The 25,732-nt window shown below is 49.0% G+C and overlaps 1 protein-coding gene across 2 annotated transcripts in view; it reads right to left on the reverse strand.

The window, feature by feature from the left end:
* LOC147442811 (beta-galactosidase 8-like) overlaps positions 1-25,732 on the reverse strand; it is a 152,995-nt gene that overhangs the window by 26,581 nt on the left and 100,682 nt on the right. For both annotated transcript variants that reach the window (XM_086528841.1, XM_086528842.1), the window contains one exon: positions 227-331. In XM_086528841.1, the coding sequence (XP_086384967.1) occupies positions 227-331 (105 nt within the window). The remainder of the gene's footprint in view (positions 1-226; positions 332-25,732) is intronic.

A 25,732-nucleotide genomic window follows, 5' to 3' on the forward strand; every position in this document is an offset into this window, starting at 1 on the left:
CCTTTTGAAGACATTTAAAATAACATTTCATCTCTCTCTCTCTCTCTCTCTCTCTCTCTCTCTCTCTCTCTCTCTCTCTCTCTCTCTCTCTCTCTCTCTCTCTCTCTCTCCCCTTCAAAAGAAGGCTGTTATTATAACTTTGAACACACAAGTGGTTTTCTCTACTAATTGAGCAGAGCTGTTTGGCCCATCATCATAATTTTTCTTAAATAATCAAATTGCGTACCTTATACCAAATCATTGGTTGATGATGTGGAACTTCCCTAACAGAAGTCCATTTAGAATTTCCATTGTCTTCATACAGTCTTAATGTTTCCCCTTGCAGTCCAACCTGAAGCTCCACAAAAAACAGAATTTAACATCATTGTCATGCAAAAGAAACTACGTCATGTCAGAGAAATGCTGCAAAAGAAGAAAAGTGGCAATGAGCAACGCAGCCTTCACATTGCTATGAAATGACCTCCTTGTGGAAATAAACCAAACTGTTTGCATTTACTGCATTTGCAGAGTTCCTTTCAAGTCTACTGAAGCATTAATCTCCGTTCTCTGAATACTATAATGGGTAAAAGGTGGAAGAAGAAGATTCATGGTGCAGAAGTCCAAAAACAAATGACAGGGGTGACGACATTGGGTTTGTCAGATTGCTAAATCTGGCCAAAAATGTGTCCGTGGGTGATTGGGCTAGTGCATGTGAGTGGGAAGCAAGGAAAAGCAGGTTTCGATAGTCGACTGCAGCAGCCCACTTTGACATTTTGTCGAGGTTTAGTCCATTGGCGTGCAAAACCTGGAATATCGATCACCTGGTGTTGCGCGCACACCCCCCCCCCCCCCCCCCCCCCTTCCAAACCCAAACACCCCAGCCAAGGAAAAAAAAAAACAAAAGAATTTTGTGCTGCTTCCCTTCCCTTCACCCCCCTCACACACACGAGCAAATATATCCACATCAAATGCACAAGCTGTTTCAGATAAAGAACAAAAGGCATGAGAGGGTGGACAAATGCATTTGTGGTGGTGGACTACCACAACAAGGACAAGTGCTTGTTCTTAACTAGAATGACTATAATGATTGCTTTCGAAGGCACATAAACCAGAATTCAAGCTCTTCCAGTTTGCTCTATATGATGGAGCTAGGGAGGATTAGCGAGAGTAGCAATCATGGTGGTGTGTGTGTGTGTGTGTGTGTGTGTGTGTGTGTGTGTGTACGACTGCTTGGCGAACAGCTCGTGGGTGCCTGAGGTGCAGCGCGAACAGCTCGTGGGTCTCTGTGTAGCGTGAACAGCTTGCCCCCTCGCGACCTTCATGCTCTGCTCTGCACGAACAGACTGCCCTGCACGTTTACGCCCTTCAGCCCTCAGGTGTTACTGCAGCAGCGCGCAGTGACTCAACAGTGCTTGTGCGCACGCACGCGTGTGTGTGTGTGGTGTGTCAGCGCGCTCTCCTGCTTCATCTGCTGAGGACCGTTTTGCCCAGCACTACTGTCAGAGACAGAGAGGCAGGGTTGGTACGGCAAGTGTGACCACAGGGGACCGACAGGGCATTTTGCACATAGGTTCGAATCTCTGGCAGAAAATCGAAAATGTATATTGCTGTGGGCCTTCGTTGCTTCTTTCTGTGAATATGTACAGAGTTGTGGTTTGTCTGTCATTTGCAAGGTATTCTTCGCAGTAAATTGCAGAATTTTTCTCACTAGCCGGTTCAGTTTGAAGAAGGGTTTTTTTTTATTTGATTTATGTTTGACTCGCTCTGTGTATTTAAGCGTCGGAAAGCAATGGAACCTGCGTCGGAAGCAGCCTCTGAGATTAAGGCATGCCTGTACGAGGACTTTGAGGAGGCTCGACAAGAATGGAATGGTCAGGCGCCTGCCCTTGAGGTGCGCATTCCGGTACAGGACCTCATGGACCCAGTTGCGCAGTACGCAATGAATGCAGTTATACTGTTTTTCCCAGGGAAAATGCCTACTGCGCAGGATGTCGGCCAATGGGTCGATTTTCTCCTTAAGCGGCAAGTTGTCCGTGGTGTCTACTTTGGGGCGCGTGGATTTTATGAAGTGTTGCTCGCAAATATGGAAGCTAGAAATCTTTTGCTTGAGATGTCTCCCCTCTTTTTTAATACGCAGATGACACATGTTCTCCCGTGGGCGCTCACTAAAGATTACCAGAGTCTTATTCGCCACAAATGCCCGGTGTGGGTGGAAATTGTTGATTTCCCTCGCACGTGGAGACATTTCTTGCCGTTGTTGGCTGCGCAGCTTGGAAAGGTTATTTGTCCTCCAAAATTGGATGCGAATACCAATAGGTTTTGCATTCTATGGGACACGGACAAGATTATCCCTAATGGTATTATGGTTGACTCAGGTGATCCGTGGGTAGGCAATCGTCCCTTTAAGCTTAAATGGGGAAAATTTGCGAATTCTTGTTTTCGATGCAGCAAATTTGGTCATATGCAATCAGAATGTCCAGAGCCGGTCTTGCAACCGCCTCCCTCTGCTGTTCCTTTGTCCACCTCTATCCCTGCTGGGAAACTCACAAGTGAGGCTAAGCAAAGTGGAGTTTCTACTGCCAAAGTGGCTTCGAATGTGGACAAAGGGAAAGGCAAGGTACAACAAGGTACTGATCTTGGGACTAGGTCTGCTGCTAAAGGCAAAAATGTTGGACCTGTTGATGTCAATACATGGGTGGTGCCGAAAAAAGCACTGAAGATTCGCACGCCACTTTCTTCGCGTAATTACGTTCTTTCTGTTAATGCTAACAAGAATGCATCGTTTAAGCAACTTCCTTGTAATGACAATCGCACGCTGATTGATGCATGGGATAAAGCGATGCACTCTTACAAAGAGGTACTCCTTGGTGAGGCTTCCACATCGCATGTGAATACTGTAGACACGTTTCCTGCCCTGACTCAGAGGATGGGTCCTCGTACGGAGGCAGTGGATGGAGACGTGTCTATGGGCACCTCCACTTGATGTTGATTCTTGTTGCTTTTGTACATATGTTTCCAATGCAAAGTCATCTTAAATGCATCTCATACAATGTGCGTGGGTTATGCAACCTTGACAAATGGCGGCTGACCTGGCACTATGTAGATACATGTAGAGCAGACATAGTTGTATTGCAAGAGCACAATCAACACGAGTTTGCTGGTCAATGCTCCTATTTTGCCGGATATTGGATTGCGTATGCTGGCTCGCAAGATTTTTCTGGTGTATTGATGCTGATTCGGCATGAGCTTCAGCCTATTCTGTTATACAATGATCCGCATGGTCGGTGGATGGTTGTACAGTGTTTGTTGAATGGTCGAGTTTATGAATTTGGAGGCAAATATGCATATACGGCCTCTGGGCAAAGAGCTGCTTTGTGGCGGGAATTCTCCTCTCGCCCATGGACATCGAATGCATTTCTATGTGGAGATTTCAATAATACTCCTAGTTTGCTTGACAATACCACAGGAAATTCGCATATGCTGCTTGCGGAGAAACACAACTGGGATCACTTTGTTGCCTCTGCTCAAATGATTGATATATGGCGTTCTTTGTATCCGGATGCCTCTGGTTTCACCTTTCAGCATGCTGCTCACTCCTCATATAGAGCAAGATTGGATCGTTGGTATTTGCTTAATGGGCAACAGTATGAAGAATTTGTATGTGACATGAGGATAGATTATGCTCTGCAGCTATCGGATCATTATCCTCTTTTGCTGTCGTTGTATTTTGGACAGTCTATTTGTGATCGGCCTCTTCACAAGAAACGTTTGTTGCATGTTAATAATGCCTATCTTACTCATGAAGTTTTTCGTCATATGGTTGCTGATATTATTCCTCCGCTGTTGGCTCATATGCATATTGATGTGGATGCTGCTTGGTATCGTTTTGTCATGAGAGTACAAACTGTGATTTCTGACTATGGTAGGCAGCATATGCAGCGAATTCGGGAGAATGTCGGTGATGCGAAACAGGTTAGTCAACAATTACAACAATTGCTTGATTTCCGCCCATTGTCTGACTCAGAAATGACGGAGTTATGTGAAGCTAAAGTGTGTATTCAACAAAATGACAAGCGGAAGCTTGCTAAGTGGCAGACACGTGCATGTCAACAGGCCTTTATGGATAAAGGGTGTGCTTCGAAGAAATTTTTTAAGCATTTGCATCATTCGAGAGTCTCACAGTCGATTAAGCGGGTTATGCTTCCCTCGGGTGTTTGGACTTCTTCAAAGAGGGAACTTACTAAGGCTATGGTCTCACATTACCGTATGGTGTTTGCTGCTCCATCTCAACCGTCTTCAGCAGCTTGTCGAGCGCGTGAATTGTTGCTTTCTTATGTTCGTCCGATCTTGTCCTCGCAGGAGGCACACTGCCTTGAGGACCCTTTCTCTCTCGCTGAATTGCATGGTGCCTTGCTTGCATTGGGTCGGTGGAGATCTCCTGGTTGGGACGGACTTACTGTGGAATTTTTCCGCTCGTTTTGGGATGCTCTTAAGAAACCCCTCATCTTTATGATAATTGCGGCATGGGAAAAACAGGATCTACCAATTTCATGGAAAGAGGGCTTGCTTAAGTTGTTGCCCAAGCAAGCGCTTTGCGAGCAATTCTCTCATTGGGGGCCCATAACTCTGATGCCGGTGATATACAAGTTTTTGGCAAAAATGTTGGTCCATCGCATCAAGGACTATTTGTTTACAGGACTTCATCAGTCTCAGTATGCTTTTATTCCTCGTCGTCAAATCATGGATAATTTGGCCAATCTTATGATTGGCATGGAATATGCTAAGTATACGCAACAAGATGTGCTGGTCATGCAAGTTGATATTGAAAAGGCTTTTGACACGGTGCACTGGGATTTCATTGCTGCCACAATGAGAAGCCTAGGGTTTGGTCCTAAGTTGGCCAATGTGGTTCATTTCTTGTATGACTGTAGTACATCTTCGGGAATTCTGGACGGGGAACTGACGGAATCGTGGCCGCTTTGGTTGTTCGGTTAGGCAAGGCTGCCCTATTAGTGCTTTGCTGTATGCAATTGCTTCTCATCCTTTATTGATGTATCTTGATCATTTGACCTTTGCAAAGCGTCTTCATGGTTTGTAGTTACCTTCGGGCCATACGTTTATTGGGCAGGCTTATGCTGATGACTCGCTATTTATGCCCCGCAATCAACAAAATGATGTTCAAGAGATTATGAATGCTTTGGAATTGTTTGCGCTTGCGGCTGGTCTTAAAGTCAATTTCCGTAAATCAAAGCTTCTGCCGCTTCGTTCTTGTGATTGGCATGCTCTGCTGTGGCCAGGAGAGATTGTTCTTCCAAATGTAATCACTAGGCATTTGGGTTATCCAATTGGATGGAATGTTACTCACAAGCAGAAAGCGGATTGGGTTATGGATCGCTTGAATGTTAAATTGCATTACTGGAAGCTTTCTACCTGGCCGCTACATGTTCGCCTGCGAATTGTTCAGAGTATCCTCATGGCATATGTTCAGTTCTTTTTGCCATTGTTGCATTGGCCCAGGCATTGTCTTCACTCTCTCATGTCGGCCATTTTGTCTCATTTGTGGCGAACGCGTGCTCACAAAAAAGGTTTGTGCTTGATATCTATGGCAAAACTTTGTACACCAAAGCGCTTTGGGGGTTTGAATATTTTGGACCTACGTAGGCATGTCATTGCTCGGAAGGCTATGCTTTTGCCTACACTTGTGCATCAATCTCAGCCTTGGACTCTTATGTTTGCACACTTGAGTCAGCATGTGGTTACATCTTCATTTGGTCACAGGCAATCATCCATGTGGGAGGCAGTATTTGGTAAGATGGATGGTCGTATTCCTGGATGCCCGCTTTCTTCCACCTTGCTTTCTGCATGGAAACAGGTTACGATTCATCTCTCATGGAATGCTCGGAGGGAAGGAAACTCACTTCGTGCGGAGAGCCTTCATTGGAGTCGGGTTTTTTCTCTTACCTTGGTCGATCGCTCGCCTCGCCAGGCGTATTTTCTCTCCTGCCGTGGCATTCGAGTGGTTGAGGATGTGGTGGATGTAGCTGGTTTTACTTTCGAGTTTCCATTTGCTGCTCGCCGTTTTGGATTGGGCATGCACTATCGCCAATTTTGGAGAGAATTACAACAAATGTTGGCTGGTTTTTTGCTTGTTTCCCCTTTGGCTGATGGTGATCGAATGTCTGACTGGAAGCTTGGGGACATGTCATTTCAAGATATTTCTGCTAGCCGGGCATATGCTCTTCTTCTACCTCGTCCATGGATTGCTGATCATTGCAACGCTATTTGGCACATGCATAAATCCGATATTTGGTGGCGTAGGATTATATCTACAATTTGGGAAAGCCGTTTGCCGTTGAAAGAGCGGCTGTTTCTTTGGCAGTGTTGACTTGGTGTGCTCCCAGTGGGTACTTTTCTTCGGAAGCGCCGTATCCGCCCTTCATCATGTGTCCGTTGCTTATCTACCGAGGAGGATGTTTGTCACCTCTTGTGGGAATGCAGTGTCACTCGAGAATTCCTTTGTCGGGTATCTGCGTGTATGCGGTTACGTTTTCCTTCGACGGTCTTCCATAAGCGGTTTTGGGTTTTGGGTATCTTCTCGCCGGCGTTGAAGTGCTTTGCACCCTTCTTCATGTGGGTCAGGTTTTGGGCATATTGGAGCCTGTGGCGACAGCGTAATGGCTGTATGTTCCATAGCATTCACACGGATCCTTTACCTTTCTTCAAGATTTCCCTTCGGCAGTCTCTGCGGTTTTCCTTGGAAGTTGGTGATATCACGGCAAAGATACATCAGCTTTCTTATGAATGCTTTTAGATATTTTGTACAGCTGAACACTGTTGTGTTCCTTTCCTTGTACATCTTTTGGGTGGGTTTTCCTCTCTTTGAGGTTTCCCACAGATAGTAAAATCAAATTGATTTACAAAAAAAAAAAGTGTGTGTGTGTGTATGACTGTCAATACCGGTCGGACGTCAAAGAGTGTGCACGCTGCCCTGGTCTGCGCCCTGCACCCCCTGAGCACGTTTTGCCTGCCTACGCGCTGCCCTGTTCCACGCCCTGCAGCCCTTGCGGGCTGCCCTGTCCTGTGCAGTGCATAACCTACGTGTTTTCCACTTCTGCGCAGCCAGACCCTACGACCTGATTTCAGCTCCTGGTGCTCGCTTAGCTGTGTGTGGGTGTGTGTGAGTGTGGTGTGTGTTTGTGTAGCGAGTGTGTGAGTGTGAGAGAGACCAACAACAATTTATCCAGCCTGCGTGTGTGGGTGTGTCTATGTTGGGTGCGTGTGGGTGTACGTTCGTGGGGGATTTGGGTGTGTGGTGAATCCTTCGGCCACTCATCTGTCGCACGACTCTGTTTTGCACAACATCCACCCTGTGCAGGCCCTTTACAGCGCGGCGGAGGTTGAAGTTTGATTTCGTCTGCACGCGGTCCTTCCGTCGTCTTGTGTGAGAGAGAGAGAGGTGTGAGTGTTTCTGTACAGCTAGCCGGTGTGTCTGTCTGTGTCTATAGCAGTCGTATATCAAAAACCTCCAAAAAAAGAGTGTGTGTGTGTGTGTGTGAGAGAGAGAGAGCTTCATAAGGATTCGACTGATCAGTGTATATATAAGCGTCGGAAAGCCATGGAAACTTCGGAGATGGATGCTTTGAGTCTTATCAAAGAATGTTTGCATGAGGACTTCAAGGATGCACGTCAAGCCTGGGAAGGATCCGCTCCTCTCATGGAAGTGCGCATCCCTATACAGGAGCTTATGGATCCTATTGCTCAATATGCACTTAATGCGATGATTCTTTTTTTCCCGGGTAGAATGCCTACGGCTCAGTATGTAGGCCAATGGGTTGATTTCCTACTCAAACGGCAAGCAATTCGAGGGGTTTACTTTGGCGCGCGAGGGTTCTACGAAGTCTTGCTGGTTGACATGGATGCTCGGGATACTCTATTGGAAATGTCTCCTCTTTTCTTCAATACGCAAATGACTCATGTGCTGCCCTGGGCTCTTACCAAGGACTTCAAAGTCTCATTCGTCACAAGTGTCCCGTCTGGGTTGAGATGGTCGACTTTCCTCGCACTTGGCGTCATTTTCTTCCTTTATTGGCTGCTCAACTAGGCAAAGTTATTTGCCCTCCTAAGCTCGAAGCAAACACAAACCGTTTTTGTGTTCTGTGGGACACGGATATCCCCACTCCAGCAGGTATTTTGATCGATTCCGGGGATGCAGTGATTGGAAAGCGCCCATTTAAGCTTAAATGGGGCAAGTTTGCAAATTCTCAGAAAAAGGGCTCGCTGCTGCTGCACGCTCCCTTCCCTCTTGCGCCATCGCCTCCCCTCACCCCCCTTCTCTCTCTCGCCCTCGCGTTGCCATCAGCCCCCCTCGCACTGCCCCCACCCTCGCCCTCGCACTGCATCCCCCACCCCCTCCCGCCTTGCGCTGTCTCCCCCTCCCAGCCCTGCCCGCCACCTGCTGCCCCCTGCCCTCCCCCCCTAGCTGCCCCCTAGCCCGCCCGCTGCCCCCCCCCCCCCCCCCCCCCCCCCCCCCTTTTGTCCGCATTATCCCCGAAGGTTTCTTTGCGCCTGGCTCTGCAACATTTGTTCTTCGGACAAGTGTTCGGCGTCCTCGGTTGCAGATTGTTCTTCTCCGTCCGCCTCTTCGACTCAGCAGTAGACACAGATGGAGGCTCCAGCTCCACCACAGAGGGACTCGCCTGAAGCCCCCTCGCCCGACCCCGCTGAGCCCACCATTCGACTTGCTCTTTCACCGATAGAGCAAGCGAGCCTTGCCGCAGAGGTAGAGCGCTTGCAGGCGACTTCTGTCATCTGCAAGGTTCTCGGCACCCGTCCTAGCAGAGGAGAGCTGCGAGACCTTCTCCAGGCCCGCCTTCTCGCAGAGGTGGGCAAGATTTTGGATGTTCAGATCCTCGGACGGGGGTACTATCAGATCGAGTTCGAGACTTCTGAGATGGCCTCCAAGGTCATAGCTATGAGTCCACTGGCTATCCGAGCATCACGCGCCCACTTTCGCCAGTGGCGACATGGTTTTGACCCGACTTCGGATGTGCTAGTACAGGAGGCAGACATCCCCATCTCAGTGTGCTTTCCGGGTTTACGGAGGGAGTACCTTCCACTTCTCTCCAGGATTGGCTCCGCCATCGGGACTGTTCTGGAGACACCTCGTACGGCAGCATCAGTAGCTGCCAAGGCGGCTGGCATCCCTTCACTTCGAGTTTTGGTCAGAGATACCCACACGCTTCCGAAGGTCATCCTCTTGCCTCGGGTGAGTGGGGGTTGGTCTCGACAGAGTGTGGAGTACTCGGGTCTCCCGAACCAGTGCTTCATTTGCAGACAGATGGGCCACCTAGCGAAGGCCTGTCCACGGAGGAGGCCACGACCTACACCTCAGCCTCAGCCCTAGCCTGCCAAGGTTGGGTTGCAGCCTCAACCAGCGACACAGCGCACAGGTTCTGAGCCACCCTCCGAGCCTAGGGCTCCAGCGGAGGAGGGGTGGCAGCAGGCCCGTGGCCGTCGACGCCAGGGGCCACAGCGACAGCCTGGCACGTAGAGTGGCCCTCAGGTGCCTACTCAGCAGCAGTAGGTTCCCATGGGGAACTGCTTTGGTCCTCTTGAGCAAGAGGAGTCCCCTACGCCAGCCTCCACCTCCGCTTCACCCTCGCCAGCCTTCCCACCTCCAGATCTCCCCTCTTCCTCCTCATCCCCTCCTCCGCCCTCTGCTCCCGCCCACTCCCCACCTCGCCCCTCTGTCTCTGTCGCCCCACCCCGCTTCTCTTCTCCTCCGCCCCCCCCTGCTCCTGCTCCCCCTCCTCCTGCTCCAGTACCTCAGTCGACCCACGAGACTGGTCCCTCGCCGGCGGCTAGGAGATCTCTTGGCAATGCTTTTGCCACGAGTCGCCTAGCGAGAGAGGGTCAGTCCTTCTTGCGGCCCCCTCTGCAGATTCAGACATCTTTCCTTGCAGCTATCCCTCGTGGTCTGACGAGCATTGACCTCCGACGCCGCTGGGATTTCTTCGATTACGGATTCACTCGCTTTCTCGGCGATTCCGCAGCAAACCACGAGGCAGCCTGCTTCAGGGTCCACGCTCTGTTCCTCGCCGCTAGGGGGACAGAGGCCTTGGACTCGACAGTTGGTTTCTCCTTTCCCCTCTGTGGTAGGACCGAGACAGAGTGGTCCCTCGACTCAGTGGAGGGATGGTTGCATACACAGGTTCTCGAGTTCTCTCACCACATGGGAGAACTTGGAGTTAAAGATTTGCTGCAGACTTTGTGGCCACTGGCCAAGTTTGCGGTGACACCCCCAGACTCAGCAAGATGTAGGAACATTGTGGTATACTTTTTTGCTGATACGCAGTGTTTGCCTTGCTATGTATACATACATGAGGACTCCTGGACAGAGGAGGTTGCTTTACGCATGGCTCGCTCTGCTTGGGCTTGGGCCAGACACTCACTACAGGCTCGCCTATCTAGAGGACGCTCGGATGCGGATTACTCCCCATCCAAGCCTGCCTCGAAGATAGCCCGTCTTGTTGCTGCGGCAGCATCTGTTCTCTCTCGCTCCCCATGAGGATCGTCTCGTGGAATGTGCAAGGATTAGGTGGGCCCCAGTTTCAGCGACAGCGGGGCCGATTGCGTCAGGAGCTGCAGCGTTGCCTTGTGGGAGGAGAGATTGATCTCCTTATGCTTCAGGAGCATCATTTGTCTGAGAGCCGCATTCAGCGATGTGGTCAGATTTTGCGTGGACGTTATGATACCTTTTGGTCAGCTGCTTTTGGACCTAGAGGCATCCAGGGTGGGGTATGTATGACTATTGCGGACTCACTACAGCAGGCCATTGTGGGCAGAGGGATTATTGTGCCAGGCAGGGCTCAGTGGATCACTCTGCAGGTTCAGGGTGACCTTGTAGGCTTCCTGAACATTTATGCGCCCAATGTGGCGAGTGCTTGTGCAGAGTTTTGGTCACAGATTGTTGAGTCTCTGCCACAGGTTGACCATTGGTGTGTAGGAGGGGACTTCAACATGTTGGAGGACCCCTCTGACAGGATCGGAGGCAGCCATGCTACTGTGCATGGAGTCGAGTTAGCAACTTGGGAGAGGTTGTGTATGACTTTGAGGGTCTCGGATACATGGCAGCATTCAGGCTTTGTGAGGCCTTCAGAGAGTCTTGCCTTCTCTAGATCGGACCGCAGAGTGGGAGGAGTGAATCTATCGCGGATAGATCGCTTCTACACTAGTGACCACTTCAGTGACATGGGGGGATCATTGGGCATCCTGGCAGGGACATCCTTCTCGGACCATGCACCAGTGATCCTCACAGTGGCAGACAGGCAGAGGAGAGGGAGCACGATGCTTCGCATCCCAGAGCGGGTCTTGTTGGACTCAATACTCAGAGAGAGGGTAGAGGCTCTTTGGCCAGAGGGCATGGAAAGCCAGGCTCTACCGGCAGACAGAGTGGCCTCAGGCCTAGCTCAGCTTAGCCACTTCTTTCTCCAGGAGTCTTTGGCTCGACGGGCTGCAGCGAGAGAGGAGGAGCGGCGTCTCAGACGAGGCATTGCTTCACTACAGAGGATGCAGGAGCAGCATCCAGACAGTCCATGGTTGGAGCAGCAGCTATAGCAGGCTCGACAGGAGCTTGCTTGCACAGAGGAGAGGCGCCATGAGTTTGCCTTTCACCGACAGGCATCTCAATGGACTCAGGTAGGTGACAGAGTGACAGGTGCTTTTTTTGAGATAGTGGGACCTCGGCACTCGCATGCCAAGGTCAAACAGTTGAGGAGACCCAATGGGTCAGTTGTTTGTGAGCCTGAGGATATGCGTGCAGTTGCTACTGACTTTTACGGTGAGTTACTGTCGGCTGAGCCCCAGTCAGAGCGGCAGGATGCATGCAGAGAGCAGGTTTGGGCACAGATGCCTTGTCTTGTGACTGAGGAGATGCGCCAGAGACTAGAGATGTCTCTTCAGCTTGAGGAGCTGCACACGGCTCTTAGGGCCCTACCTCGTGGTAGCTGTCCAGGTGAGGATGGGTTGACTCCCAATTTCTTCTTGGAGTACTGGGACCTGCTTGGCCCAGATCTTTGTAGTGCCTTTCAGTACATTCTGCACACAGGAGTGATGCCGGATAGCATGAGTGAGGGCTTGATTTACCTCATTCCAAAGGAGGGTGGCTCCTTGGATGAGATTCGACAGTGGCGTCCCATCACCATCCTCAACTCAGCCTACAAAATTCTTGCCAAGGCTCTGAGTTTGAGGATTCAGCCACTTTTGGAGAGCCTTATACATGGGACTCAGACAGGTTTTGTCAAGGAACGCAGTATCCTTGACAACATCTTCACTTTCTGGGAGGCTTCTGCCCTGGCACGGCTCCGTGGGGAGGACCTTGTGATTCTTCTTCTCGATTTTGAGAAGGCATACGACAGAGTTGACTGGGACTTTCTAGAGGGAACTCTACGAAGGATGGGTTTCTCAGATGCTTGGATCAAAGGGGTGGCAGCTTTGTACAGACAGGCTCACAGTCAGGTGCTTTTGGAAGGAGGTAGAGGTGAGCACTTCATGCTCACACGATCTGTCAGACAGGGTTGTCCTCTTGCCCCCTTTCTCTTTTTGTTCTATGCGGAGGCGATGAGCAGATTTTTGGTGTCACATCAGGTTGGTCTGCGGGGCTTAGCACTCCGTATACGGGGAGATGAGATTCTGGACGCTGAGTTTGCCGACGACTCAGCCTTGTACTTAGAGGGCCAGGAGGCCAATCTACACAGATGTGAGCAAGCTTTGGAGACCTTCTGTTGTGCATCGGGCGCACTGATCAACTGGAGAAAGACAATGGCTTTCTCGGTTGGCAGTGCTCCTGTGCTAGATTGGATGCCAGGAGAGGGTTTCAGGTGGATTCCTCTAGGGACTACAGTTCGGTACTTGGGTTGTCACGTTGGTTTGGACTTGTCCCCCGAGCAGCAGATTGATCCTCTTCTCCTGTCCATCAGGAGAAAGCTGTTACATTGGAGCTCAGCCCGACTTTCGCTGGCTGGTAGAGTAGTAGTTGCCAACCAGGTGTTGTTGGCGACTATGTGGTACATCACTTCTTGCTGGATCTTCTCGAGTTCTTGTATCAGCCAGGTAGAGAGGATGATCAGGAACTTCCTTTGGCCAGGTCGTGACACTCAGATTTCCTGAGCCAAGGTGGCTTGGTCAGTCATCACACTTCCTTGTTCTCAGGGAGGGCTTGGGATCATTGATCCAGCACAGCAGAGCAGAGCCCTTCTTGGGAAGTTCGTCGTCAGAGGACTTCTTCCAGGTGAGAAGCCCTGGAAGGAGTTCTTGCTGTAGAGGCTTTGTGCCAGAGTGCCTCAGTCAGGAGGCCCTTGGCAACCTTCGACCAGATGGATCTTTACAGAGTTGCGCCGAGTTGGTTTGAGTAGGAGACTGGAGGACCGATTCGCTCTGAGTCTGCTTCGATCTTGGGAGCTCTTACGGCGTGGCCTAGAGCAGAGACAGCCGACGTGCACGGAGGAGCGCCTACGGCAGCCCCTCGTCTGGAACCCCATGGTTAGCATTCAGAGAGGCCACTTGGTTGGGAGTCGGCCTCATGTTTCTTGGGGTCCCATGGCAGTAGGTCCAGCGTGTTCTCTAGGTGACTGGCTTGAGTTCACAGGTTTATCTGAGGAGGTGCAGGGTGTCCAGCTACAGGGCATGAGAGGGGTGCAGAGCATGTGTCAGGACATCTCAGAGTCAGTTCCAGCTGGAGTGGCTCACACCTCTCGAGCCAGTAGCACCCCAGTGGATGGGAGCCTTCACACGACTGGAGGTTCTCATTTCAGTCAGGGCCTGCTCAGAGACTGTCCCACTGTTCTTCGAGCTTCAGGGTGGGGGACGATTATAGCGAGTTGCAGTAGAGGCCCCGCAGGTAGCAGAGTGCTATTTCCAGAGGATCCGAGTTGTGGGCATATGTGGGAGGACTTGCGTCATAGACCCTGACCCAGCAGCTCTAGAGACTGGACACTGGAGGCTATGGGCTTGGGAGTGTTGTCCACTGGCACGAGTACAGTGGGATACTGGTGAGTGGCTATGGAGGGACCCTTTCTCTTCTGCAGACTACCTAGGAGTCCCCTTCTTTCAGTACACTGTTCGGCTAGGACGTCATATACTTGCAGCACAGAGAGAGGCCCGCCCCGCTGCAGCACGTCATTGGTAGGAGGAGGGCCTCACAGTCGAGTTCTTGGCAGCCTTTTGGCAGAGGCTGTGGGACTCCAGACAGCGGAGGCGCGTCACTTTGTTCCAGTGGATAGTTGCACACATAGCCACAACAGTAGGGAGCTGGCTTGTGCATAGTGGTCTCTCGATCGCATGTGCAGCCTGTGACCAGTTGGTGGAGAGTCAGCGTCACTGTCTTTGGGACTATCCCTCGGCCCAGCAGGTGTGGCTACGAGTTCTTTGGCTGATGCCTGCCCTCTCCACGGCTCCACAATACACTTGGGGGGCAACGGTTTGGTCCACCCTCACGGGCCCGACACTTCAGTTTGAGCTATCTTCCACCAGCAGGATGATAGTGATGTAGGGGGGGCGACCTACACTTCAGCCTACTACAGAGCTTACTCCACAAGAGTGGTGCAGTGAGAGAGAGGAGTGTTGGGAGCTCATCAGTGGCCTAGCTCTCTGGTTCATTTGGCGGGCCCGCTGTTTCCGCATCTTTGAGGCTCGCCCTGTGCCCCCAACAGAGACTGTTTGTGACTTTTGGCTAGAGCTGATCCATACTCTCAGAGGATAGCTTGAGGGACTACAGGGCAGCTCCGACCACATGCGGGAGCGCCGCGAGGCTTTCCTTCGACTGTGGCGCCGTGGGCCTTTCTACACCATAGTCCAGGGGGTGCCTAGATGGCACTACTGTCCACCTATGTGGCTCTTCCCTCCTCCCATCTCTTGATTTAGCCTCATTGTATATATGTTGTTTTTTCATTGGGAGAGTCTCCCCATCATGCTTGTTGTAGCCCTCTCTTGCAGAGGTGGATGTAGCCCTATGGGCAGTTTTCAGTAACTAATAGAAGGATCTTTTGCTCGAAAAAAAAAATGGTAGGGGATTCAATCCCATACACATTTGCCTGAATAGATTTTTTCTAGAATCCAATTCCAAATCTGGAAGGAGTTAAGCTTTCTTTTCCATTGCAAAAACTTTGCGTACTCCCTAGCCCCCATTAGGGGGGGGGGGGAAGGGGGGGAGTAGTGGCGATAGCAATCCCATTCGAATGGACGGGCCCCCAAATCATGGGCGTGGGAGGGTCAACTAGCCGAGACGAGGTCAAGATCAATCTGGCAAGCCCCTCCCAAGATTCGTATTGATCAATCACCAATGAGTGGTTTCTATTCCCCCCTTCCGGGAGGCGTAGTAGAATAGTTGCGGGATTCTTCCTCCACGTTATTTTGAGGACTAGAATTAGGGGGAATAGAGGAAGCAAAATAGAATTAGAAAGATGGGGAAGATGAAAAATAGTCGGGAGAAATGAATGTGAATTGGAGTTTCGTGAAACAAAAGTAGCAGTTTATGGAAAATAAAAAAAGATGAAGATTAGTACTGATGATAAAATAGCTCCAAAAATAATTATGAGTAAGTAATAAGATATCCTACCATTTTCTCCGTAACGTATACACTCTCCTCCAAAAAAATTGAAGGCTCCAATTACGTTGAGGAAACCGTCGATTCCGTAACGATCAAAATTTGAAAGTGACTTACTTAAAGATCTTAGATTATGCACAAAGCATATATCATAATAGTAATCAATATAACCCCGATTTAGTGACCAAGATTGAACAAGCAACCCAAATTCATTAACTAATTTGGTAAATCCAACTAATTTTTTAGTAATATAAAAATATTTATAACTTTTTTTATAAATAATGAAGGAAAAAAATATTCCAAAAGAAGATAAAATAAGTGAGCTACGCGAGTTTAGCAATATTTTTATTAAAATATTGAAAGATTTACTAAGTTCGAAAAAGTGAACTGGATTAATTAACCACTTCGGGGATAATTCAAAATTGGCAGTTTCTCCTATGAGATTAATTCCCGGTAGTCCTACTAATGTAGTGGGTATTGCAAGCATCACTAGAGAAAATGTCATGGCAGAAGACGATTCTTTAGGCTTCGGCAAGCTCTGATCGTAATGGACGTTAGTAACTCCATTTGGGTTTCCTAGATATGATGACGAAAACCTTTTGTTTTTGTTATTCCCAATCGTACGGATGCAACATTTTGATTAATTTGATTTAGTGAAAGATTCCCTTCAGTCTCACCCCACATACTTATGGACGTTAGTAACTCCATTTGGGTTTCCTAGATATGATGACGAAAACCTTTTGTTTTTGTTATTCCCAATCGTACGGATGCAACATTTTGATTAATTTGATTTAGTGAAAGATTCCCTTCAGTCTCACCACACATACTTATGGACAATGGTGCAAAATGGAGTTACTAACTCCAAATGGACGTTAGTAACTCCATTTGGGTTTCCTAGATATGATGATGAAAACCTTTTGTTTTTGTTATTCCCAATCGTACGGATGCAACATTTTGATTAATTTGATTTAGTGAAAGATTCCCTTCAGTCTCACCCCACATACTTATGGACAATGGTGCAAAATGGTTAAAGTCAGCCCAATCCGTTTTAATAGTGCAAAAATCCCCCTCGAAAGTAAGGAGATAGATACGAAACATATAAAAGGCGGTAAGACGTGCTGTGCCAGAAGCTAGAATTCCAAGTGGAAGAGAACTTAACCAACTTTCGTGAATATTCTCATCTTTGGACCAAAAACATGCTAAGGGCGGTATTCGAGATAGAGAAAGGGTACCCGGAAGAAAAGTAGTTCCGGTAATTGGCATGTACTCACATAAGCCACCCATGAAAAACATGTTTTGACTCCTGTTAGGTGAATATCCAGCAACTTTTTCAATTGAGTGAATTACTGAACCAGCTACGAGAAATAATAAAGCTTTTGAATAGGCATGCGTGATGAGATGGAAGAGAGCAGAGTGGTAAGCGCCTCTGCGTAGGGCTGAAACCATATATCCCAATTGAGACATGGTGGAATAAGCAAAACCCTTTTTTAGATCTTTTTGTGCAAGAGCTAATGTGGCACCCATCAAAGCCGTTGCTCCACCAAGCCAAGAGCTGGCTTGCATCACTAAGGGAAGCGTAGAAATTAGACCATAAGTTCGGGCAATGAAAAAAATCCCCGCAGCTACCATAATAGCTGCGTGAATAAGGGCCGATATGGGCGTGGGTCCCTCCATTGCATTTGGTAGCCATACGTGAAGCGAAAATTGAGCAGATTTAGCAACTGGACCTGCAAGGAGTAAAAAAGCAATGATATTTGTCAAGATTGGATTGGAAAATCCAATTTCTTTTAATTTGGCAAATCAATCACACAATTTGGAAATCTCAAAACTACCAGTTGTCCAGTAAATACCTAGAATACCTAAAAGTAATCCAAAATCTCCTATGCGGTTGGTAACAAAAGCTTTTTGACAAGCAATTGCGGCACTTGACCTAGCAAACCAAAAACCTACTAATAGATAGGAACACATTCCAACTAACTCCCAAAACACGTAAAGTTGTATTAAGTTGGGGCTAAGAACTGACCCTAACATTGACGTGATAAACAAACTTAAATAAGCATAAAACCTGGTATATCCCCGGTCATGACACATATAACTATCGCTATAAATCATAACTAACACGTTGTTGGGCGCATTTCTGACACCCCGTTTTTTGTAAATTTGTACATATGGACATGACGTCCGATGTCAAAAGGGCGTGTGGGCTTTCTTTTTGTGGGTTTTTTAGCTTGCTTTAGCAAGCACATGTACATGCACTGCAAGTCGCTAGTCTAGTGACAGCTGTCGAGCTGTAAGTGCCCGTGAGTGAGTTTTTTGAAGTGAGCCTTGTATATAATTAAAACTCATGTACAAACTAAAAAAATTTCAGCCAAAGTTCAGAAATTTGCAGGTTTGTGGTCGTTTGGGCTTCTCCATGCTTTCTGATGCAGTTTTTTGCCCCGACTAGCCTTCTCTACATGTAGTCGTGCTGGGACAGCTTTCCGTTGGCGTCAATTTTGCTCATGGCGGTGTATGGAATCAATTTTGGTCATCTTCAGCTTTCTCACCAGTCATTTTTCAAGCTTTATCTCAAGCTTTAAAGTGCCCCAATTGGAGTTGTGCTCTTCAGGTTACGACTAGTTCTCTGCAGGGTTATGGCTATGGCAGCCTAGTGGCAAATTATGTGTAGATAGATTCGGAGGGCATGTATCTATGAATTGTGGAATTGATGTTGAAGTTGTGGGTTTGTGATGTTTGATTGTGGAAGAAGAGGCTCTTGTCTTCATATGCATTGGTCGGCGTGTGCTGTAAATCCGTGCTTTGACAGGGTTTTGCTCCTATGTGACATAGTCTCTTGGGTGGGCGACGGCCAGTAAATTCCCAAGGGGACTACTTCTATTGGACTTGTGGTGTTTCAAAAGGATTTTGCAAAGATTTTGGTGTCTTGTAATTCTCTTTCAATGCTCTTGGGTGACATCGCTATAGAGGTGTTTCAGTTTGCTTGTTTCCCAACAGTGTTTTGGTGCCCGCCACCGAGGAATTGCTTCAAGTTACCTTTAGTTTACAGGTTTTAGAAGACATGGAGTTTAATTTTCCAGATTTTAGTGGGAAATCAAATGAAAGTTCTAAAGGTTTCATTGAGAGAATGGAGTTTGCTTGCCTTCTTGCTGACAAGCAAGACCCAACGTTGGTGCTACGAATCTTCTACTTCTGTTTGAAGGGAGATGCTAGGGAATGGTTGGAAGGCTACGAAAAGGAGCTACAATCAGCCCAACCTCCTCAAGTCATGACTTATGAAATGGTAAGGCATGCTTTTATTACACATTTTCAACAGGTGGAAGACCCACAAAAGGTATGGCAGTCTATTCAAGGCTTGGTACAGGGTGAAGGCCAAACCATACAAGACTTTGTGAAGGCGTTCAATGCATTGTGGACAAAGTGGTGTACATCTTTGGGGGCTGAAATTCCTCCAGCCATGTTGAAAAAGGACAGGTTTCTTGCAAGCTTGAGGAGTAACCTACGCTTGAAGGTAGAGCTTAAGCAGCCAAGGACCTTTGAGGAGGCAGTTGAAATTGCAAAGAATAAAGAGTGGAAAGCAGAGCGTCTTCATCAACTTGGAATCAATGTCGACCCAAAGCTTGAAGTGAAAGCGGTAGAGAAACCAAGGGTCCTCATTAGGGAGCCAGGTTATGATCAACAAGCTTCTCATGATGTGAATTCCTTTCGCAAGGAGATGCAAGAGGTTGTAGGTCTTATGAAGAATCTTAGTGTGCATATGATGGGAGGTGGAAGAGGTCAAAGTTATGGATATGGATGTGGTTATGGAAGCAATGAGGGTTATACATGTGGTAGAGGAAGAGGCATGGCTGGAAGAGGGGATATGTTTCAATGCTACAATTGTTGTGAATGGGGTCATAAAAGCCCTCAATGTGACAAGCCAAAGAGAATGGGTGGCGACATGTTTCCTCTTCCTCCACAAATTCCTTCTCGAGCTCAAGATTATGGTATTGAGATTAAAGGGGAAGCAGGACCAAGTGGATTGACAACAGAAGAAAAGGGCAAAACAAAAGTGGTAAGCATAATCCGTTTGGAGAAGAAAGAGGATGATTTGGGAGCTATGGTCATGCCTATAGGTAAGAGGGTTACAAGAGATCATGACATGAGTGATGCAAGTCCCAGCCATAAAAGAGGGAAACAGGTTGAAACAGGTACAGGTAAAGAGAAGAAGAAGAGAAAGCCCAGGAAAACATTACAATGCATCTGAATTTCCTTTGGGGGAAGGGCAACCAAACTATAGTTTAAGGGCTGATTTGGTGGGTAGAAAGGCTGATGTTACCTTTGGGCAACTCATGGAGATGTGTCCCAAGTTAAAGAGGCAATGGAAGCACGTAGTCAAACCCATGAAGAAGGAGCCTACAAGGGGGTCAGTGAGAGTCCTATCTTTGAATGAGCTACTTGATATATGCCCTACTATGGATAGATCGCTTCTACACTAGTGACCACTTCAGTGACATGGGGGGATCATTGGGCATCCTGGCAGGGACATCCTTCTCGGACCATGCACCAGTGATCCTCACAGTGGCAGACAGGCAGAGGAGTGGGAGCACGATGCTTCGCATCCCAGAGCGGGTCTTGTTGGACTCAATACTCAGAGAGAGGGTAGAGGCTCTTTGGCCAGAGGGCATGGAAAGCCAGGCTCTACCGGCAGACAGAGTGGCCTCAGGCCTAGCTCAGCTTAGCCACTTCTTTCTCCAGGAGTCTTTGGCTCGACGGGCTGCAGCGAGAGAGGAGGAGCGGCGTCTCAGACGAGGCATTGCTTCACTACAGAGGATGCAGGAGCAGCATCCAGACAGTCCATGGTTGGAGCAGCAGCTATAGCAGGCTCGACAGGAGCTTGCTTGCACAGAGGAGAGGCGCCATGAGTTTGCCTTTCACCGACAGGCATCTCAATGGACTCAGGTAGGTGACAGAGTGACAGGTGCTTTTTTTGAGATAGTGGGACCTCGGCACTCGCATGCCAAGGTCAAACAGTTGAGGAGACCCGATGGGTCAGTTGTTTGTGAGCCTGAGGATATGCGTGCAGTTGCTACTGACTTTTACCATGAGCTACTGTCGGCTGAGCCTCAGTCAGAGAGACACGATGCATGCAGGGAGCAGGTTTGGGCGTAGATGCCTTGTCTTGTGACTGAGGAGATGCGCCAGAGGCTAGAGATACCTCTTCAGCTTGAGGAGCTGCACACGTCTCTTAGGGCCCTTCCTCGTGGTAGCTGTCCCGGTGAGGATGGGCCGACTCCCAGCTTCTTCTTGGAGTACTGGGACTTGCTTCGCCCAGATCTTTGTAGTGCCTTTCAGTGCATTCTTCACACAGGAGTGATGCCGGATAGCATGAGTGAGGGCCTGATTTACCTCATTCCAAAGGAGGGTGGCTCCTTGGATGAGATTCGACAGTGGCGCCCTATCACCATCCTCAACTCAGCCTACAAAATTCTTGCCAAGGCTCTGAGTTTGAGGATTCAACCACTTTTGGAGAGCCTTATTCATGGGACTCAGACAGGTTTTGTCAAGGAACGTAGTATCCTTGACAACATCTTCACTTTCTGGGAGGCTTCTGCCCTGGCACGTCTCCGTGGGGAGGACCTTGTGATTCTTCTTCTCGATTTTGAGAAGGCATACGACAGAATTGACTGGGACTTTCTAGAGGGCACGCTTTGCAGGATGGGCTTTTCAGATGCTTGGATCAGAGGGGTGTCAGCTTTGTACAGACAGGCTCACAGTCAGGTGCTTTTGGCAAGAGGTAGAGGTGAGCGCTTCATGCTCACACGATCGGTCAGACAGGGTTGTCCTCTTGCCCCCTTTCTCTTTCTGTTCTATGCGGAGGCGATGAGCAGATTTTTGGTGTCACAGCAGGTTGGTTTGAGGGGCTTAGCACTCCCTATACGGGGAGATGAGCTTGTGGATGCTGAGTTTGCCGACGATTCAGCCTTGTACTTAGAGGGCCAGGAGGCCAATCTACACAGGTGTGGGCAGGCTCTGGAGACCTTCTGCTGTGCATCGGGCGCACTGATCAACTGGAGAAAGACAATGGCTTTCTCGGTTGGCAGTGCTCCTGTGCCAGAGTGGATGCCAGGAGAGGGTTTCAGGTGGATTCCTCCAGGGACTGCAGTTCGATACTTAGGTTGTCAGGTTGGTTTGGATTTGTCCCCCGAGCAGCAGATTGCTCCGCTTCTCCTGTCCATCAGGAGAAAGCGATTACATTGGAGCTCAGCACGACTTTCGCTGGCTGGTAGAGTAGTAGTTGCCAACCAGGTGTTGTTGGCAACTATGTGGTACATCACTTCTTGCTGGATCTTCTCGAGTTCTTGTATCAGCCAGGTAGAAAGGCTGATCAAGAACTTCCTTTGGTCAGGACACGACACTCAGATTGCCCGAGCCAAGGTGGCTTGGTCGGTCATCACACTCCCTTGCTCTCAGGGAGGGCTTGGGATCATTGATCCAGCACAGCACAGCAGAGCCCTTCTTGGGAAGTTCGTCGTCAGAGGACTTCTTCCAGGCGAGGAGCCCTGGAAGGAGTTAATGCTGCAGAGGCTTCGTGCCAGGGTGCCTCAATAGTTTGGTTGAATAAGTGCTCCCTGAGCGTGCAAGTCACATGGCTTTCTTCACTAGTCAGGAGGACCTTGGCAACTTTCGACCAGATGGATCTTCACAGAGTTGCGCTGAGTTGGTTTGAGCAGGAGACTGGAGGACCGATTTGCTGTGAGTTTGCTTCGTTCTTGGGAGCTCTTACGGCGTGGCCTAGAGCAGAGATAGCCGACATGCACAGAGGAGCGCCTACGGCAGCCCCTCGTCTGGAACCCCATGGTTAGCACCTAGAGAGGCCTCATGTTTCTTGGGGTCCCATGGCAGTAGGTCCAGCGCGCTCTCTAGGTGACTGGCTAGAGTTCACAGGTCTGTCAGAGGAGGTACACGCTGTCCAGCTACAGGGCATGAGAGGGGTTCAGAGCATGTGTCAGTACATCTCAGAGTTTGTTCCCGCTGAGTGGCTCACACCTCTTGAGCCAGTAGCACCCCGATGGATGGGAGCCTTCACACGACTGGAGGTTCTCATCTCAGTCAGGGCCTGTTCAGAGATTGTCCCAGCCCTGTTCTTCGAGCTTCAGGGTGGAGGACGATTACAGCGAGTTGCTGCTTCCAGAGGATCCGTGTTGTGGGCATCTGTGGGAGGACTTGCGTCATAGACCCTGACCCATCAGCTCTTGAGACACGGCACTAGAGGCTATGGGCTTGGGAGTGTTGTCCATTGGCTCGAGTGCAGTGGGATCCTGGTGAGTGGCTATGGAGGGACCACTTCTCTTCTGCAGACCGCCCAGGAGTCCCTTTCTTTTAGTACACTGTTCGGCTAGGACGTCATATACTTGCAGCGCAGAGAGAGGCCCGCCCCGTTGCAGCACGTCATTGGCAGGAGGAGGGCCTCACAGTTGAGTTCTTGGCAGCTTTTTGGCAGAGGCTGTGGGACTCCAGACAGCCGAGGCGCGTCACTTTGTTCCAGTGGTTGGTTGCACACAGAGCCACAGCGGTTGGGAGCTGGCTTGTGCATAGTGGTCTCTCGGCCGCATGTACAGCCTGTGACCAGTTGGTGGAGAGTCAGCGTCTGTCTTTGGGACTGTCCCTCGGCCTAGCAGGTGTGGCTACGAGTTCTTCGGCTGATGCCTGCCCTCTCAACGGCTCGACAGTACACTTGGGGGGCAACAACTTGGTCCACCCTCACGGGCCCGGCACTTCAGTTTGAGCTATCTTCCACCAGCAGGATGATAGTGATACAGGGGGGGCAACCTACACTCCAGTCTGTTACAGATCTTACTCCACAGGAGTGGAGAAGTGAGAGGGAGGAGTGTTGGGAGCTCATCAGCGGCTTAGCTCTCTAGTTCATCTGGCGGGCCCGCTGTTTCCGCGTCTTTGAGGCTCGCCCTGTGCCACCAACAGAGACTGTTCGTGACTTTTGGCTAGAGCTGATCCATACTCTCAGAGGACAGCTTGAGGGACTACAGGGCAGCTCCGACCGCATGCGGGAGCGCCGAGAGGCTTTCCTTCGACTCTGGCGCCCTGGGCCTTTTTACACCATGGTCCAGGGGGTGCTCAGATGGCACTACTGTCCACCTGTGTGGCTTTTCCCTCCTCCCATCTCTTGATTTAGCCCCATTGTATATATGCTGTTTTTTCATTGGGAGAGTCTCCCCATCATGCTTGTTGTAGCCCTCTCCTGCAAAGGTGGATGTAGCCCTATGGGCAGTTTTCATTAACTAATAGAAGGATCCTTTTCTCGGAAAAAAAAAAAAAGTTTGCAAATTCTTGCTTCCGATGTGGCAAATTTGGTCATATGCAATCCGAATGTCCGGAACCAAATCTGCAACCACTTCCTTCAGCCGTCCCTGCTCCTCAACCTCGCTCGTCTCCGAAATCTTCTACTAAGGTTCAAACTAAAGGAGTTTCACCCTCCTCCCCCACAGCTGGGGCGTTTAAAGGCAAGGGGAAACAATTACAATTGTCTGCACTTTCTGCTTCTCCAAATATTAAAGACAAAGGAAAAGAACAGGTTTCGACCTCTCAAACTTGGATAGTACCCAAGAAACTGTTGGAATTAGTGTTGCAGAGAAACGCACACAGCTTGGAAAAGACAAAGGAAGCTCAAGGCACACAATAGAGTGTGTGTTACTTAGTATGCAATGGAAAGATAGATAGCCCTAGAGTGATGGCGTATATACAATGCACGGGGGAAAAAACCTCCTAAAGAGGGAAAAAATGCCCTGGCGGTCCTAGTGTGTTCACACACATCACTACCACATGTATATGGTAACAAATCCCCCCTGGAGTGATGCGGTGAACGAGCTAGCACATGAGTAAAGGGATGTGCCATGCCCTAAGGACATGATCAGTCCACAAAGGGGAGTAAGCCCAAAGCTTTGCGGAAAGCTTCAAGCTTCTCACGAGACAATGCCTTTGTGAAAAGATCTGCAAGGTTGTCCTGTGTTGGCACATAAGCCAAGCTGATCTCTCCTGCTTAGAGCCTCTCTCTGGCATAGTGGTAATGCACCTCAATGTGCTTTGTGCGAGCATGAAAAACTGGGTTCCAATGCGCTCTGACTGTCAGTGTAGATAGTGTTGTCAGTGTCCTGTCCAACACCCAAATCAGCCATAAGGCATCTGAGCCATACACACTCAACCGTAGCTGTCAAGACTGCCCTATACTCAGCCTCACAACTCGAAGTGGCCACAATAGGTTGCTTCTTGCTCAACCATGATATACATGAACTACCAAGCATGAAGCAAAAACCACTTGTGGACACTCGCATGTCAAAACAACCAGCCTAATCGAAGTTTGAAAAAGCATGTAAGTCTGGCGGCAATGATCCCCCCTTGGGATAAAACAAGCCAAGATGTAAAGTGCCACTAAGGTAGCGCAAAATCCTCTTGACAGCCTGCCAATGCTTAGACCCTTGGCTATGCATAAATCTGTTGACCTGTGAGACTGCAAACTGAATATCTGGCCTCGTGTTGCATACATAAATGAGACAGCCAACAACAGGTTGGTAAAGAGTGACATCAGCAGGATCGCCAGCATCATGTAGACTCAACTTTAAACCTGTTTCCATGGGAGTGGCAATAGGTTTGCAATCCTCAAGTCCAAACTTACATAGCAATGTCTCTATATAAATTTTCTGACACAAGACAATACCACCATCACACTGCTTAAATTGTATGCACAAATAATGATGCAACAGCCCCAAATCTTTCATCTTGAAAGTAGCATTCAAATCAGCCTTAAATTCAGCAATATGTCTCTCATTTGGTCCAGTGATTAGCAAATCATCGACATAAAGAACCACAATGAGAAGTACATCACCCTCACGCTTTACATACAATGTGCTTTCTGTTGGACTGTTACGAAAGCCTCGTTTAACCAAATGAGTGTCAGCTTTCTCATACCAAGCACGAGGAGATTGCTTCAACCCATACAAAGCCTTCTTACATCTGCACACTTTGTCCTCTTGTCCTTTTATGACAAAACCGCGAGGCTGCGTTACATAAACTTCCTCAAATATGTCACCATTCAAGAAAGAAGTAACAATGTCTGATTGATGTACATCCCAACCAAAAAGAGCTGCCAATGCACATAGA

The sequence above is a fragment of the Adiantum capillus-veneris genome, chromosome 14 (genome assembly GCF_014529385.1).
Source record: "Adiantum capillus-veneris isolate H3 chromosome 14, ASM1452938v2, whole genome shotgun sequence".
Taxonomy (NCBI): domain Eukaryota; kingdom Viridiplantae; phylum Streptophyta; class Polypodiopsida; order Polypodiales; family Pteridaceae; genus Adiantum; species Adiantum capillus-veneris.